Raw genomic sequence first — 12,958 nt, forward strand, 5'->3', positions numbered from 1 at the left:
AAGAAATGGAAGAAAGATGTTTTTGCATTTTGTTATGTATCTCAATTTGAATATTTTGATGCAAGTGTTGCTTGGGCTGAACCTCTAAATGAGCCAGATGAAGAGGAGATGCTGAAGGTTTGTATCCAGTTTATTATGTGATTAGTGTTTGCTTTCTATCATTAAATTGGTTTAGGTGTCAATGGTGTGGTTGTTTAATCAGATTTCCAAGGCTTGGAGCTATATTCCCCTCTTGTACTTGCTTTTATGCAGGTTAAATCAGTTTTTGCATAAGCTTTACCAACTGCTTGGGATGAGAAAAAAGTGAGGAAGCATTTTAAAGAATTTGGGGAGTTTGAGAAAGTTGTTCTTGCACGAAATATGCATATTGGGTTAAGAGAAAAGACTTTGCCTTCATTAATTGTCCAACTCGTGAGGCTGCTCTGGCTTGTATAGACTATAGAGTCGATCAATAAGGAGGGGTTAAAACGACCATAGGTCTGTCTTTTCGCACAAAATCCTCATTTACATTCCATCCTTGTTGATTTAAGGACTTCAGCAGCGCTCACCGCCGTGGGGCTCACATTGCTTTTATCTTCGGATCTTCCAACTTAATGGAGCTACTGTTGCTATTCACAATGAAAATTTGAATATACAAGAGAGTTGATAGAGATTCATTCCCCCAGTGCCCTTATTCATCCTCTTTCCTCGGAAAAGCTTAAGACTTAAGAGATGCTTCTGCAGGATCTTGCAAAGATCAATATGGTGGGATCTTTACAATTTTTTATCATTATCTCCACCTGCAGACATGGTTAAATTGAATTGATAAATAATTCGTGCTGATGAAATAATAATATAATCTAATAAAAACATGGATATATCAGTTGGTCAAACAAGCAACACAGCTCGTGGAAATGGTACATGTGCTGTGCATGAGGACATAGACAGACCATTCAGCTTTGCTGCTAGAACATGGTGATGTTTATTCAGAGTGATATATGCAAATTTTGAGATAACACGAAATAAGGCCATGGTTCAAAGTATTGATATGAGAGCTGCGAATGGCAATTTTGTGGGAATTTTAGGGTATCCAATCTGTTCTGACCCTAATAGGACTTGTTTATCAAAACCCTACAGGGTTTGGGTTTTGACCTTAGATAGTAGGCACGCAAACCCAATTATACGTAACATGGACACTCACTCCTGATACCCGATTACAATATTTATAATATTGTAAAAGGGATATGCGCGGATATGCCATGGAAATTCAAATATATATTAAAAATATATGAATTTTATATTATCTACAGCTCTAATAACTCTATACATAAGAAACACGTATTTTAATAGTTTATAACTTTATGTGAAGTATAATTTCACCATAAAAATGGAATGTATAAAACATTAGAGTGTCCCAAGGAAACACTGATTCACACATGCATAGCTTAACAAACTAATACCATAAAATTTAAAATAAACAATGTTTAATAAACAATGGTGTTATGTGCAGTAGAAAAATTACCTTCTTTTATGAAATTAGTCATAAAAAAAAACTTAAATGAATAATTGAGATTATAGAGGCAAAAACATTCAGAGTTGGTTTGATTATGGGATTTATGGATCAAGGCCTAAGCATTTACAAATGAATATTTTCTGTACTTTAATACACATGGAATAATATGGTTGCTCATTAATGCTATTTTAAAAAGATATCATGCTACTTTAAAGAAAATACTTGTATATTTGTTTTTTCTTTTCTTTATATAAACTGTTATATTTTTAAAAACTTCATTAAGTAAATTGGATTGGATCATATTTGCATTTTTTTTTTTTGTTTTTCTTCACTGGTAGCATGGCATCAGAGTGCAAATACTGAGCCTGAGAACAAATCGATCATCTTCTTCTTCCTCTCCATGCTGTCTTCTACAGATTGGGTTCAAGAAAGTTATCTACGACCAATCTAGAAGTAATTTCTTTGTTTCCCTTCTTCCTCTTGGTTATGTACCAAGAAAATCTCTAAAACTAAGTGTCTGAATGTTGTGAGAAGTTTCAGGTTTTACTTGTTAGCTCAACAAGGCTGCCATCAAGGGCTCACTATGTTAGCTCAAAAGAACAACTTGCAGATATCTTCACAAGGGCCTTCATTACTTGCAACACAATGACTTGTGTGCCAAGTTGGGCATGATTGACATCTCTGTCCCAACTTGAGGGGGTGTGTTAGAACTATTAATGTCTTATGTAATATGTAATGTAGGGACATAGTGTCATTTATATTCTTTTATTATGTAGCCCTATATATACTAACAGAGCTTGTGCCACCAGATGACTTTCGAACTCCAACACTTCTCTTCTCCTCTCTCTCTTCTCTCCCTTCTCTCTTCTTTCTTCACTATTTTTCTATTTTTTCTTCATTGATAACAATCTCCAATACTAAGAGTAACCTCATCATTATTAAAATTACACATGATATGCTCTGTTTTAGATCTACTTATTTTAAAACGATTTGTTTTCTAGGGTAGTCGTCCATAAAATTATTTTTTCATTTAATATCCTTCATTTGTTTGAAGAAATAGAAGATAAGGTTTACACCACAGGAGTTCTTGAATCTCATGCCCAATGACTTGAACAGAGTAAGATAAAGTTTCAAGAAATAGAATACAAAGAGTCTTAGGTAATGGATAAGGTACAATTTTTACAAGCTTCATGGTACCTGGACCTGCAATTATATGGTTTTCTCCTTCTGTTCCATTCACTCTCATGGCCACGTGAGGACAAGTCTGGTATAGGGCTGTAAATGAGCAAAGCTAGCTTGGATTGTTTTAGTGAGTCACATAAGCCAATCCTGAGCCTGAATTTAAATCTTTTTGGCTGCAATCAGAGTGTGATCAACATTTAGGAATAAAAGATTCATATCCAATTACAGTAGAGGTCCTTTCTTACCTACTAATTGGCTGAAAGAGTTGCAGGGTTATCAAGTTGGGCGATTTATACTCCAGACTAGGGCTCAAATCTAGCCCTCACAACTATTGACCTACTTCCCAACCAAGAGAAAATGGTAAGAATAGATTTCATTCTGAACCTTTCCTTCTAAGGATGTTTTATCAGTTAGAATGACAGCTATTTACAAGCATTTTTTTCTCTGGACTCTCTATTTTGCTCATTCTTTTGTTCTAGTTTGTCAATGACATCTAGTAGAAGCTTTCCTCCCAATGCAAGTTTAATAACTTAGAATGACCATGCAATTTACAAGTAACTATTTTCTTCTTTGAATTCTCTCCTTTTTGCCAATTTCTTTTTCATTAGGGTAAGAAAGCACGTTAGTCACTAGTTCATAGTTAATATCGAGGAAGTTGGGATTCAATCCCAAGCTTGTGGTTCAACAGTTCAGCCCTTTGCCAAATCCCAATCTTAATTTTCATATTGCATTTTCAATTGGGGGCATCCATGCAGATGGGTTATTTGTTGCACTTTCCCCTTTTTGTCAAGAAAATGATAAATCATCAACCAAGACTCTTGATCAAGAAAAATAAATTTTCTCCAACAAAGAACAATGAAATTTTTTAATAAAACAATTATTAGAATTTGCACCACCATATGTTTCTTTCGTCGATATAACATCGTATGTTAAACAATAGTAATCAGGAGAAAACAGAATAAGTTGTACCTTTAAAGCAATATGAATAAGCTGGCAGATGGGATCCATGATACTCCCTAGATAATAAACCACAGAAATCATTTCCACTAGGGCCCCTGCTTTCTGTTGGATCAAGTTCTGTTACCAAAAACGGAATTCAGGTGCACTGATGTTGGAACCTGTTGGGGGCTCCAACTACTGATACCATCTTTTGGAAATACTTCACATGTACCGTCAGTACTTGGTGAATATGGTCTCATCACCTTTTTCTTATGCATTTCCTGTGTAACATTGTGAGAAAAGAATTATATATATCATTTGTTTATTTTTTTTATGCAGAAAAAAATCATCATCATTATCATCATCTTCCCAGCTATAATGGGGTCGGCTACATGAGTTCTGTTTTGACCCGTAATCTTTTTGGCACTTTGGAAAAGAAATTTTATCTCAATGGGTGGAAGAATAACTAATTTACCTATTTACTACCTTTCCAGCTTTAGGATTCCAGCTAGAGTTAGGAGTCAACTAGAAAAGATCATGAGAGACTTCCTTTGGGAACTAAGGAGTAGGGTGGGCTTGGAATAGGGAACCTAATATCTAGAAATACAGCACTATTAGGCAAATGGTTATGGAGGTTTCCATGGAAAATGACAAACTTCGGCATAAGGTAAATTGCAAGCATTCACGGGACACTAAATAATGGAAGGGATGCAAACGTAGCCTCTTCATCAACTTCACTCTCTCCTTGGAAATCAATACAGGTGGTATATCCAATCTTTATCAATTTCATTAGATATGATGTGGGAAGTGGGACCTGGGTATTGTTTTGGGAAGACCTTTGGCTGGTTGAAACCCCCTTCAGTTTGCTTTTCCTAGCCTCTACTCCTTGTCTAACTATAAACTACTTGTCTTGAGATTTGCTACTTTTTCTCCTTTAGGGATTTACTTGGGCTTCGGGTTTAGAAAGGGTTTGAGGATCAATGAGTGTGAGGCATGTGAATGTTTTGATTAACACTAGTTCAGTCCTAGGTCTGAGATAAGTAAGAAGGAAAGAAGAGGAAGAAGAGAAAGAAGAGAGGAGAAGAAGAAAGTTTTCGGTCTGAGAAGAGGAAAAGTTACCCCCCCTCTGTATTAGATTACAAAAGGCAAATCTGTCCCTCATTAAGTATGGGACACACAACTTAAACCTATACAAAATAGACAACTCAACCTTAATTAAATAGGAAAATGACCAAACTACCCTTGTACTGTCGATTCTAACACTCCCCCTCAAGCTGGAGAGTATATATCATATAGTCCCAACTTGTGACATATGTAATCCAATCTTCCTCGACTCAACCCTTTTGTAAACAAATCTGCCCACTGGTTTCCTGAACTGACATGAGCTCTATTTATCACTCCACTAATCACCTTTTCTCTTACAAAGTGGCAGTCAACTTCAATATGTTTTGTTCTCTCGTGAAAGACTGGATTAGAAGAAATGTGGACTGCAGCTTGGTTATCACAATACAACCTCATGGATTTGTCAACTGAGAACCCCATCTCTTGCAAAAGATTTTTCAGCCACACTAGTTCACATGTAGTATGAGCCATGGCCTTGTATTCAGCCTCAGCGCTGCTTCTTGCTACCATAGTTTGTTTCTTGCTATTCCAAGTCACCAAATTGCCACCAAGGTACAATACCTTGTAGTGGATCTCTTGTTAGACAAAGATCTAGCACGATTTCATGCAGTGACAGATGTACGCAATCGGAGGTAGTGCCAATCCCACCATCAACAGTCAGGGCAACTGCAACATTACGTCATCGAACCCGGATACCAAGGAGGTACAATAGTAACAGTACTATAGACAACAGTCAGTGTTTATCGATACCATCCGCCCCTGTAGCTGTGTTTGTGCTAACGTGCACTTTCGTGTCTTTGTGGTGTGGTACTGTGGGTGTGGGTCGGGTCAAAGCAGGTGACAAAGCAGGTGGATACGGATGAGGGCGAGTGGACGAGTTGGAATTGGAGGACGGAAGGCGACATAATGGTAAATGGAGCGTCCTTCGTGCCATCCGGGGAGGATCTAGAGGTGAAGTACGGCAAGGCGTCGAGTGTGGATCCCAAATCAGCTGGCCTCACTGACCAGTTAACCATGAATGCTGGTGCCTTTGGTGGAAGCAGGTATGCCTTTTCTCTCTTCTTGGGTTGTTCACTTTCCAGTATGTCATATCCAATTCTCTATCCACAACTAAATTAACTACTGGTTTAACTATCACAAACGAAGGGCATTTTCGTCATTTAAACTTTATTATATAATTCATGATGCTACCTCCATGGCATACCCCCATTTGGGGTGTCAGAGTCAGCAGCCTTTTTGATGTCCTAGATGGAAGAATTCAATCCAAATTCCAACAGAATCAAAACTACTCTACCAACTAGCCCGACTTGGAGTTGAACGTTGGGTCATATTTTCCATGGAAGCCCGAGCCACTGATTAAAGGAAAATATATATTTTTTTTCTTTTTTTGAAATGTCTCAATTGCTAAATGCAACTAGGCGTGATTTCAGAAATCAGAATCCTGCTGAGCTTATAATGCTGTCCAGCTGCAGCCTTCATTTTTGACTTATTCAGCTTTGTGCTTTCAGCCTTTCACAGGGTGGTGGAGAGGTGAGATTTGGGTGTATTTTCTATTTTATTAGAATTTTAGGGGGGACTTATTGGTCATTTAAGAGAGTTTCTTGTTGTTATTGTATGGGAACGTGACTCGTAGTCTAGTAATATTCCTTGCGGCTTGCGCTCCAGCACAAGGAGCAAGTGGGGATTGTTTTAGCCCATAAAGCGCCTTCTTAAGTCGGCAAACTTTACCATCCTCCCCCTGAACAACAAACCTTGGTGGTTGCTCCATATATACCTCCTCAACAAGATCACCTTGTAAGAAGGCATTTTTTATGTCAAGTTGAAAGAGGGGCCAATCATACATTGTTGGTAAAGAACTCAACACCTGAATTGGACCAATCTTAGCCACAGGAAAGAATGTCTCTGTATAGTCAACACCATACAACTGAGAATAGCTTTTGGCCACTAACTTGGCTTTCAATCATTCCACACTACCATCTAGAAGATGTTTCACTGTGCATACCCACTTACATCCAACATGCTTATCTGGAGGGAGAGTGGTAAGCTCCCACGCGTGATTGTGTGCTAGTGTAGACAATTTCTCTTCCATTGCTTGCCACCATCCTGGAGAGGTAATATCTTCTTGGACATTCTTAGGAATGGAAACTGTTAAGATGTGTCGAATAGGGGTAGTTTAGTCTTCTTCTGTTTATTAAGTAACTTGCTTATGTGGCTGTGTTATTAGAGTTACTCTGCCCCACACTTAAGTAAGGGCATTTCTGTCTTTGTAAACATGATTAGAAGCTAATATAGATTAAGGGGGTCGACTGAATGGGTTAACCATCAGATTTTCGACTGACCCCTCTTCTTCTCTTCCTCTTCTTCTTCTTCTTCTTCTTCTTCTTCTTCTTCTTCTTCTTCTTCCTGTTCGGACTACTGTAGCAGCAGTCGAAATATGGTATCAGAGCAAGGTTCCTGATCTAAGTCAGTTGGTAAAGCACCTCAGTGTTGTTCGTGACTCTTCACTTTCGTTTCTGGTCAGTCGATGGAGAGGACTGGTTCGCCCTAGGTCAGAAACATTACAGCTTGTCTCTCTGCTGCGCATAACTCTCTTCAACAAGGAAAGTAACTTCAGCAGTGAATGGTTGATTGATATTCTCAAAGGAAGGTCGGTTCTCTCTTCTTCTAGTGTTACTTATATTTCTGGGTAGAAACTCTACAAGAAGCTGTTAGTATTGAGTAGAACCTAGAGAACTAGGTTCATTGTTGCCCTAGGTACGGCTGTGTGTGCAGTAGCCGAATGGTGTAGGGCTGCTGTGAGTTGTTGAGTGGCTGTGTGTGCAGTAGCCGAATGGTGTAGGGCTGCTGTAAGTTGTTGAATAGCTGTGTGTGCAGTAGCCGAATGGTGTTAGGGCTGCTGTAAGTGGCTGAGTGGTGTAAGGTAGAATGCAGTGAACTTGCCGAACTCCTTGTGGTTGTGTAATGCCCTCTAGTGTGTTGAACAAGTCTGAACTGGGTGCAGCAGATTTGACTCTGTTGTGGTGCTTGAGTGGTTGTAAGAGGGCCTCTACTTGTGATTAATGAATGGTAAACTGATTCTTATGTGGGACGTAAGTGTGTGAAGTCAGCAGTAGTGTGAATAAGAACAAGTGTATGCTTCCACTGTGGTGTTCAGAGACTGCAATAGGTGCTGAAATATCAAACTGTGAACAACATCAATCAGCTTGTAGCTGAGAAGTAAAGTTAGAGACAACTGTGAAAGAGTACAATGGCAGCAATAGGAGATGGCTAAAATGATCAGAAACCTAGTGTAGTAATTTCCTCCGACTACCTAGGGGTACAAATGACCTCAATTAAGCTAAATGGAGAGAACTATGTTCCATGGGCTAAATCAGTGGAAGTTTTTCTCAAGGCAAAGAAGAAAGTAAAGCATGTAAGAGATGAGAAGCCACCGGTTGACTCTCCAGGGTTTGATGATTGGGAACAAGAAGATGCTCAAATCATGACTTGGCTGTGGAATAGTATGGAACCCAAAATCAGTGCCAACTTCATGTTCCTTGATACGGCTAAGGATATATGGGAGCATGCTAAGAAGCTATATTCTGGACAAGACAACACAACAAGAGTATATCAGCTGTATCAGGAGTACTTTGATCTACAACAAGGAACCAAAACACTAGAAGAGTACCATGCCTGCATGAAGAATATAAGGAATGAACTCAATGTCTATCATCCCCTTACTTCAGATATTCAAGTTCAGCAACAGCAAAAGGAGCAACTTGATGTTACAAGATTTTTAGTGGGGCTGAAGTCAGAATATGAACCAATTAGAGCTCAAATATTGGGGGGCTCTACTCTTCCATCACCTGAGGAAGTATTCTCAAGACTTCGTAGAATTTCTTTGGGCCAGACAGAGAACCCCACACAGTATGATAGATCAGCACTTGTGACAGCTAGAGGTGGTGGACATAGTACAAGAGGGGGAGGTCATTCCAGAGGGGGCCGTGGCAATTCCATGATTGGTCGGGGTGGCCGTGATTCAGGGGGAGGCCGTGGTAGAGGAAAAAATAATTCTACAAGGAAATGTACTCATTGTGGTAGGGATGGACACACAATGAATTTCTGTTATGACCTACATGGCCCTCCCTCTAAATGGGCTAATCATGCTGTAGCAGGCGAGGTTGCTATTAGTGACAGTAAACTGGCAGACCGAACACCTCCCACATCTACATCTACTTCTGGGAGGGAGATGGTGAGTGTTCCGCGTGATGAGTATGAACGGTTCCTTCAAACTACTTCACAGCATACCACTGCCACATATGCCCAATCAGGTATTGCTTGCATGTCATCTAAAACTCCTTCCTGGATTATTGACTCTGGAGCCTCAGATCATATGACCGGGACTCCAGGTGTGTTCTCTTCTCTTTCTGAAACCTCCACATCACAAACTGTTACACTTGCCAATGGGTCCTCATCTCCCATTTGTGGTGTTGGTAATGTTGACTTGGTTTCTGTCCCCTTATCATCTGTTTTATATGTACCTAAGTTTCCATTCAATCTTATGTCTGTTAGTAAAATAACCAAAGCTCTTAACTGTTCTGTTACCTTCTTTCCTTCCACTTGTGTTTTTCAGGATCTCAAGACGGGGAAGAAGATTGGTGGGGGGCATGAAGCTGGTGGATTGTATTACCTTGACGACGGTGGATCTTCAATTGCACTTCAGACCTCCTTACTCCTCTACAATGGCATTGTCGACTGGGACATCCATCTCTCAAGGTTCTCAAGATGTTGGTTCCATCATTGAGTCAGTTGTCAGTTTTACAATGTGAGTCATGTCAGTTTGGTAAACACCGTCGTGTGTCCTTTAGTCTGAGAGTTGAGAGTCGCATGTTGAGTCCTTTTTCTTTGGTTCATTCAGATGTTTGGGGTCCAATCAAAATTGAGTCTTACAATGGGTACAAGTATTTTGTCTCCTTTATTGATGATTGTTCAAGAATGACATGGATTTACTTAATGAAAGAAAGAAGTGAATTATTTTCCATTTTTCAAAAATTTCATGCTGAAATACGTACACAATTTGGTGTTCCAATCAAAGTTCTCCGTTCAGATAATGGTCGTGAATATTTTCTTACTGCATTTCAACAGTATTTAGAACAGCATGGCATTATTCATCAGACATCATGTGCTTTCACCCCTCAACAAAATGGGGTGGCTGAACGGAAGAATCGTCATCTTCTTGAAATTGCTCGGTCTATGCTTCACCACATGAATGTTCCTAAACGGTTTTGGAGTGATGCTGTACTCACTGCATGTTTTCTCATTAATCGGATACCCTCTTTTATTCTTCATGGTCGGTCACCCTTCTCCATCTTGTTTCCCACTTTATCTCCGTTTCCAATAACTCCTCGTGTCTTTGGTTGTGTGTGCTTTGTTCATAATCTGAGTCCTGGAATAGACAAGCTAGATGCACGCTCAATTAAATGTGTCTTCCTTGGCTACTCGCGGACTCAAAAAGGGTACAAGTGTTATAATCCCATTGCCCGAAAGTGCTATGTCTGCCCTGATGTCACCTTTTTTGAGTTTGTTCCCTTCTTCTCCCGTCCTGAAGCACCCTTGTCCTCACCCTTACCTCCTCTTCCTCTTCCTGTCAGTGATTCAGTTCCAGAGGCTGTTGTTGGAGTAGACTCATCTCCTCATCCAGTGCAGGTCACCACTGAACGACCACCGATCCGACAAGTGTATACACGTCGAACGACACCGGCCCCTCCTCCTACTTCTACCTCGTCTGCGGATCCTCTCATGGCTCCTATTGCTGAACCTTCAGATCTTGACCTACCCATTGCCTTACGGAAAGGTAAACGTAGTTCTACACTCCATCCCATTTCCAATTTTGTTTCATTATCTCGTCTTTCTACCTCACATCGCCAATTTGTTTCACTTTTGTCTTCTATTTCCATACCTAACAATGTTCAAGAAGCTCTTAGTTCACCTGGATGGCGGCGGGCAATGGAGGAGGAACTTTCTGCTCTTCAACATACTCAAACGTGGGAACTCACTACTCTCCCACTTGGGAAGCATGCTGTGGGCTGTAAATGGGTGTATACTATGAAATACTTGCCAGATGGTAGTGTGGAGCGTCTGAAGGCCAGACTTGTTGCTAAAGGTTACTCACAGTCGTATGGTGTGGACTATATGGAGACATTCTCTCCGGTGGCTAAAATTGGTTCCGTTCGTGTTCTAATTTCTTTGGCAGTTATGTATGATTGGCCTCTCCTTCAACTTGACCTAAAGAATGCCTTCCTTCATGGTGATCTAGAGGAGGAGGTATATATGGAGCAACCACCTGGGTTTGTTGCTCAGGGGGAGGGTGGTAAGGTGTGCAAGCTGAAGAAAGCAATTTATGGGTTGAAGCAATCTCCACGTGCTTGGTTTGGGAAGTTCAGTGAAGTGGTGAAGAGTTTTGGAATGAAGCAATGCCAGGTTGATCACTCCGTGTTCAGCTATGACTCAGAAGCTGAGAAGATTTTATTAGTGGTCTATGTGGATGATATTGTCATCACTGGTAGTGATAAATTGGGGATTGGCAAACTAAAGGCATTTCTGCAAAATCATTTTCAAACAAAGGACCTTGGAACATTAAAGTATTTCTTGGGAATTGAGGTTGCCAGGTCAAAACAAGGTGTGAATCTGTGTCAAAGGAAATATGTCCTTGATCTATTGGAAGAAATAGGACTGTTAGGTGCAAAACCGGCTGAGACCCCTATGGAACCAAATGTTAAGTTGAGCAGTGATACAGGAGAAGTATTTGAAGATCCTGGAAGGTATAGACGACTAGTGGGAAAGCTGAACTATCTGACTATCACGAGACCCGACATCTCCTTTGCAGTCAGTGTGGTGAGCCAATTCATGCAGAACCCTCGTATACCTCACTGGGATGCAGTCCTTAGAATTGTGAGGTATCTGAAAGGAGCTCCAGGCCGTGGGCTATTGTATAAACCAGGAGGAAAACTTGAAGTAGTTGGGTATACAAATGCAGATTGGGCAGGCTCAGTGAGTGACAGAAGATCTACTACAGGCTATTGCACATTTCTGGGAGGAAACCTTGTGACATGGAAGAGTAAAAAGCAGACGGTTGTAGCCAGAAGCAGTGCTGAAGCCGAATATAGGGCCATGGCTCACACTACCTGTGAATTAGTGTGGCTGAGGAATCTTCTACAAGAAATTGGGTTTCACATGGATAAACCTATGAAATTGTACTGTGACAACCAAGCTGCACTCCATATCTCTTCCAATCCTGTCTTTCATGAGAGAACAAAGCACATAGAGGTTGATTGCCACTTTGTGAGAGAGAAGGTTCTTGCCGGAGAGATAAATACAGAACATGTGAGCTCCAATGACCAGTGGGCAGACTTGTTTACAAAAGCTCTAAGCTCAGGGAAAGTGAACTATCTATGTAACAAGCTGGGATTATATGACATATATTCTCCAGCTTGAGGGGGAGTGTTAAGATGTGTCGAATAGGGGTAGTTTAGTCTTCTTCTGTTTATTAAGTAACTTGCTTATGTGGTTGTGTTATTAGAGTTACTCTGCCCCACACTTAAGTAAGGGCATTTCTGTCTTTGTAAACATGATTAGAAGCTAATATAGATTAAGGGGGTCGACTGAATGGGTTAACCATCAGATTTTCGACTGACCCCTCTTCTTCTCTTCCTCTTCTTCTTCTTCTTCTTCTTCTTCTTCTTCTTCTTCTTCTTCTTCTTCTCCTCTTCCTGTTCGGACTACTGTAGCAGCAGTCGAAATAGAAACAAATGATAACAAAGATATAAACCGTCGATGGAAAGTAGAAAGGTGAGCAACAGAAACATAATGGGAAATAGGATGAGATGTACAACTACGCTTACCTTTCAACAATGTAATAGGGAGATCAAGGTTAGAAGGATGAGATGTACAACTACGCTTACCTTTCAACAATGTAATAGGGAGATCAAGGTTAGAAGGAGGAGGTACAACTACAGGATCCGTCAACGGGGCCTGAATTGGAGGGGCTGGTGCTCTTCCGTGATTATACACTTGTGTGACTGGTGGCCTTTCAGTATTAACCTGCATGGAGGAGACAATGACTGAGACACAACAGGAACCGTAGGAAGGGGGTCCTCAACTGCAATTGGAAGAGGAAACACACCTGGAGTCCTAGTCATACGATCGGAGGCTCCAAAGTCGATAACCTAGTGTGAGGGTTTGGAT

The 12,958-nt window shown here is 40.4% G+C and overlaps 1 protein-coding gene across 4 annotated transcripts in view; it reads right to left on the bottom strand.

Annotated features, from left to right (window-relative positions):
- Positions 1–372: 372 nt before the first annotated feature.
- The window catches only part of LOC104604129 (uncharacterized), a 195,640-nt gene continuing 183,054 nt past the window's right edge, over positions 373–12,958 (bottom strand). For all 4 annotated transcript variants that reach the window (XM_010268361.3, XM_010268362.3, XM_088899453.1 and 1 more), the window contains 2 exons: positions 3,644–3,894; positions 373–779 (listed from right to left, as the gene is read on the bottom strand). In XM_010268361.3, the coding sequence (XP_010266663.1) occupies positions 3,745–3,894 (150 nt within the window). In that variant the 3' untranslated portion in view covers positions 373–779; positions 3,644–3,744. The remainder of the gene's footprint in view (positions 780–3,643; positions 3,895–12,958) is intronic.

The sequence above is a fragment of the Nelumbo nucifera genome, chromosome 2 (genome assembly GCF_055504915.1).
Source record: "Nelumbo nucifera cultivar China Antique chromosome 2, China Antique-T2T, whole genome shotgun sequence".
NCBI classification, from domain to species: domain Eukaryota; kingdom Viridiplantae; phylum Streptophyta; class Magnoliopsida; order Proteales; family Nelumbonaceae; genus Nelumbo; species Nelumbo nucifera.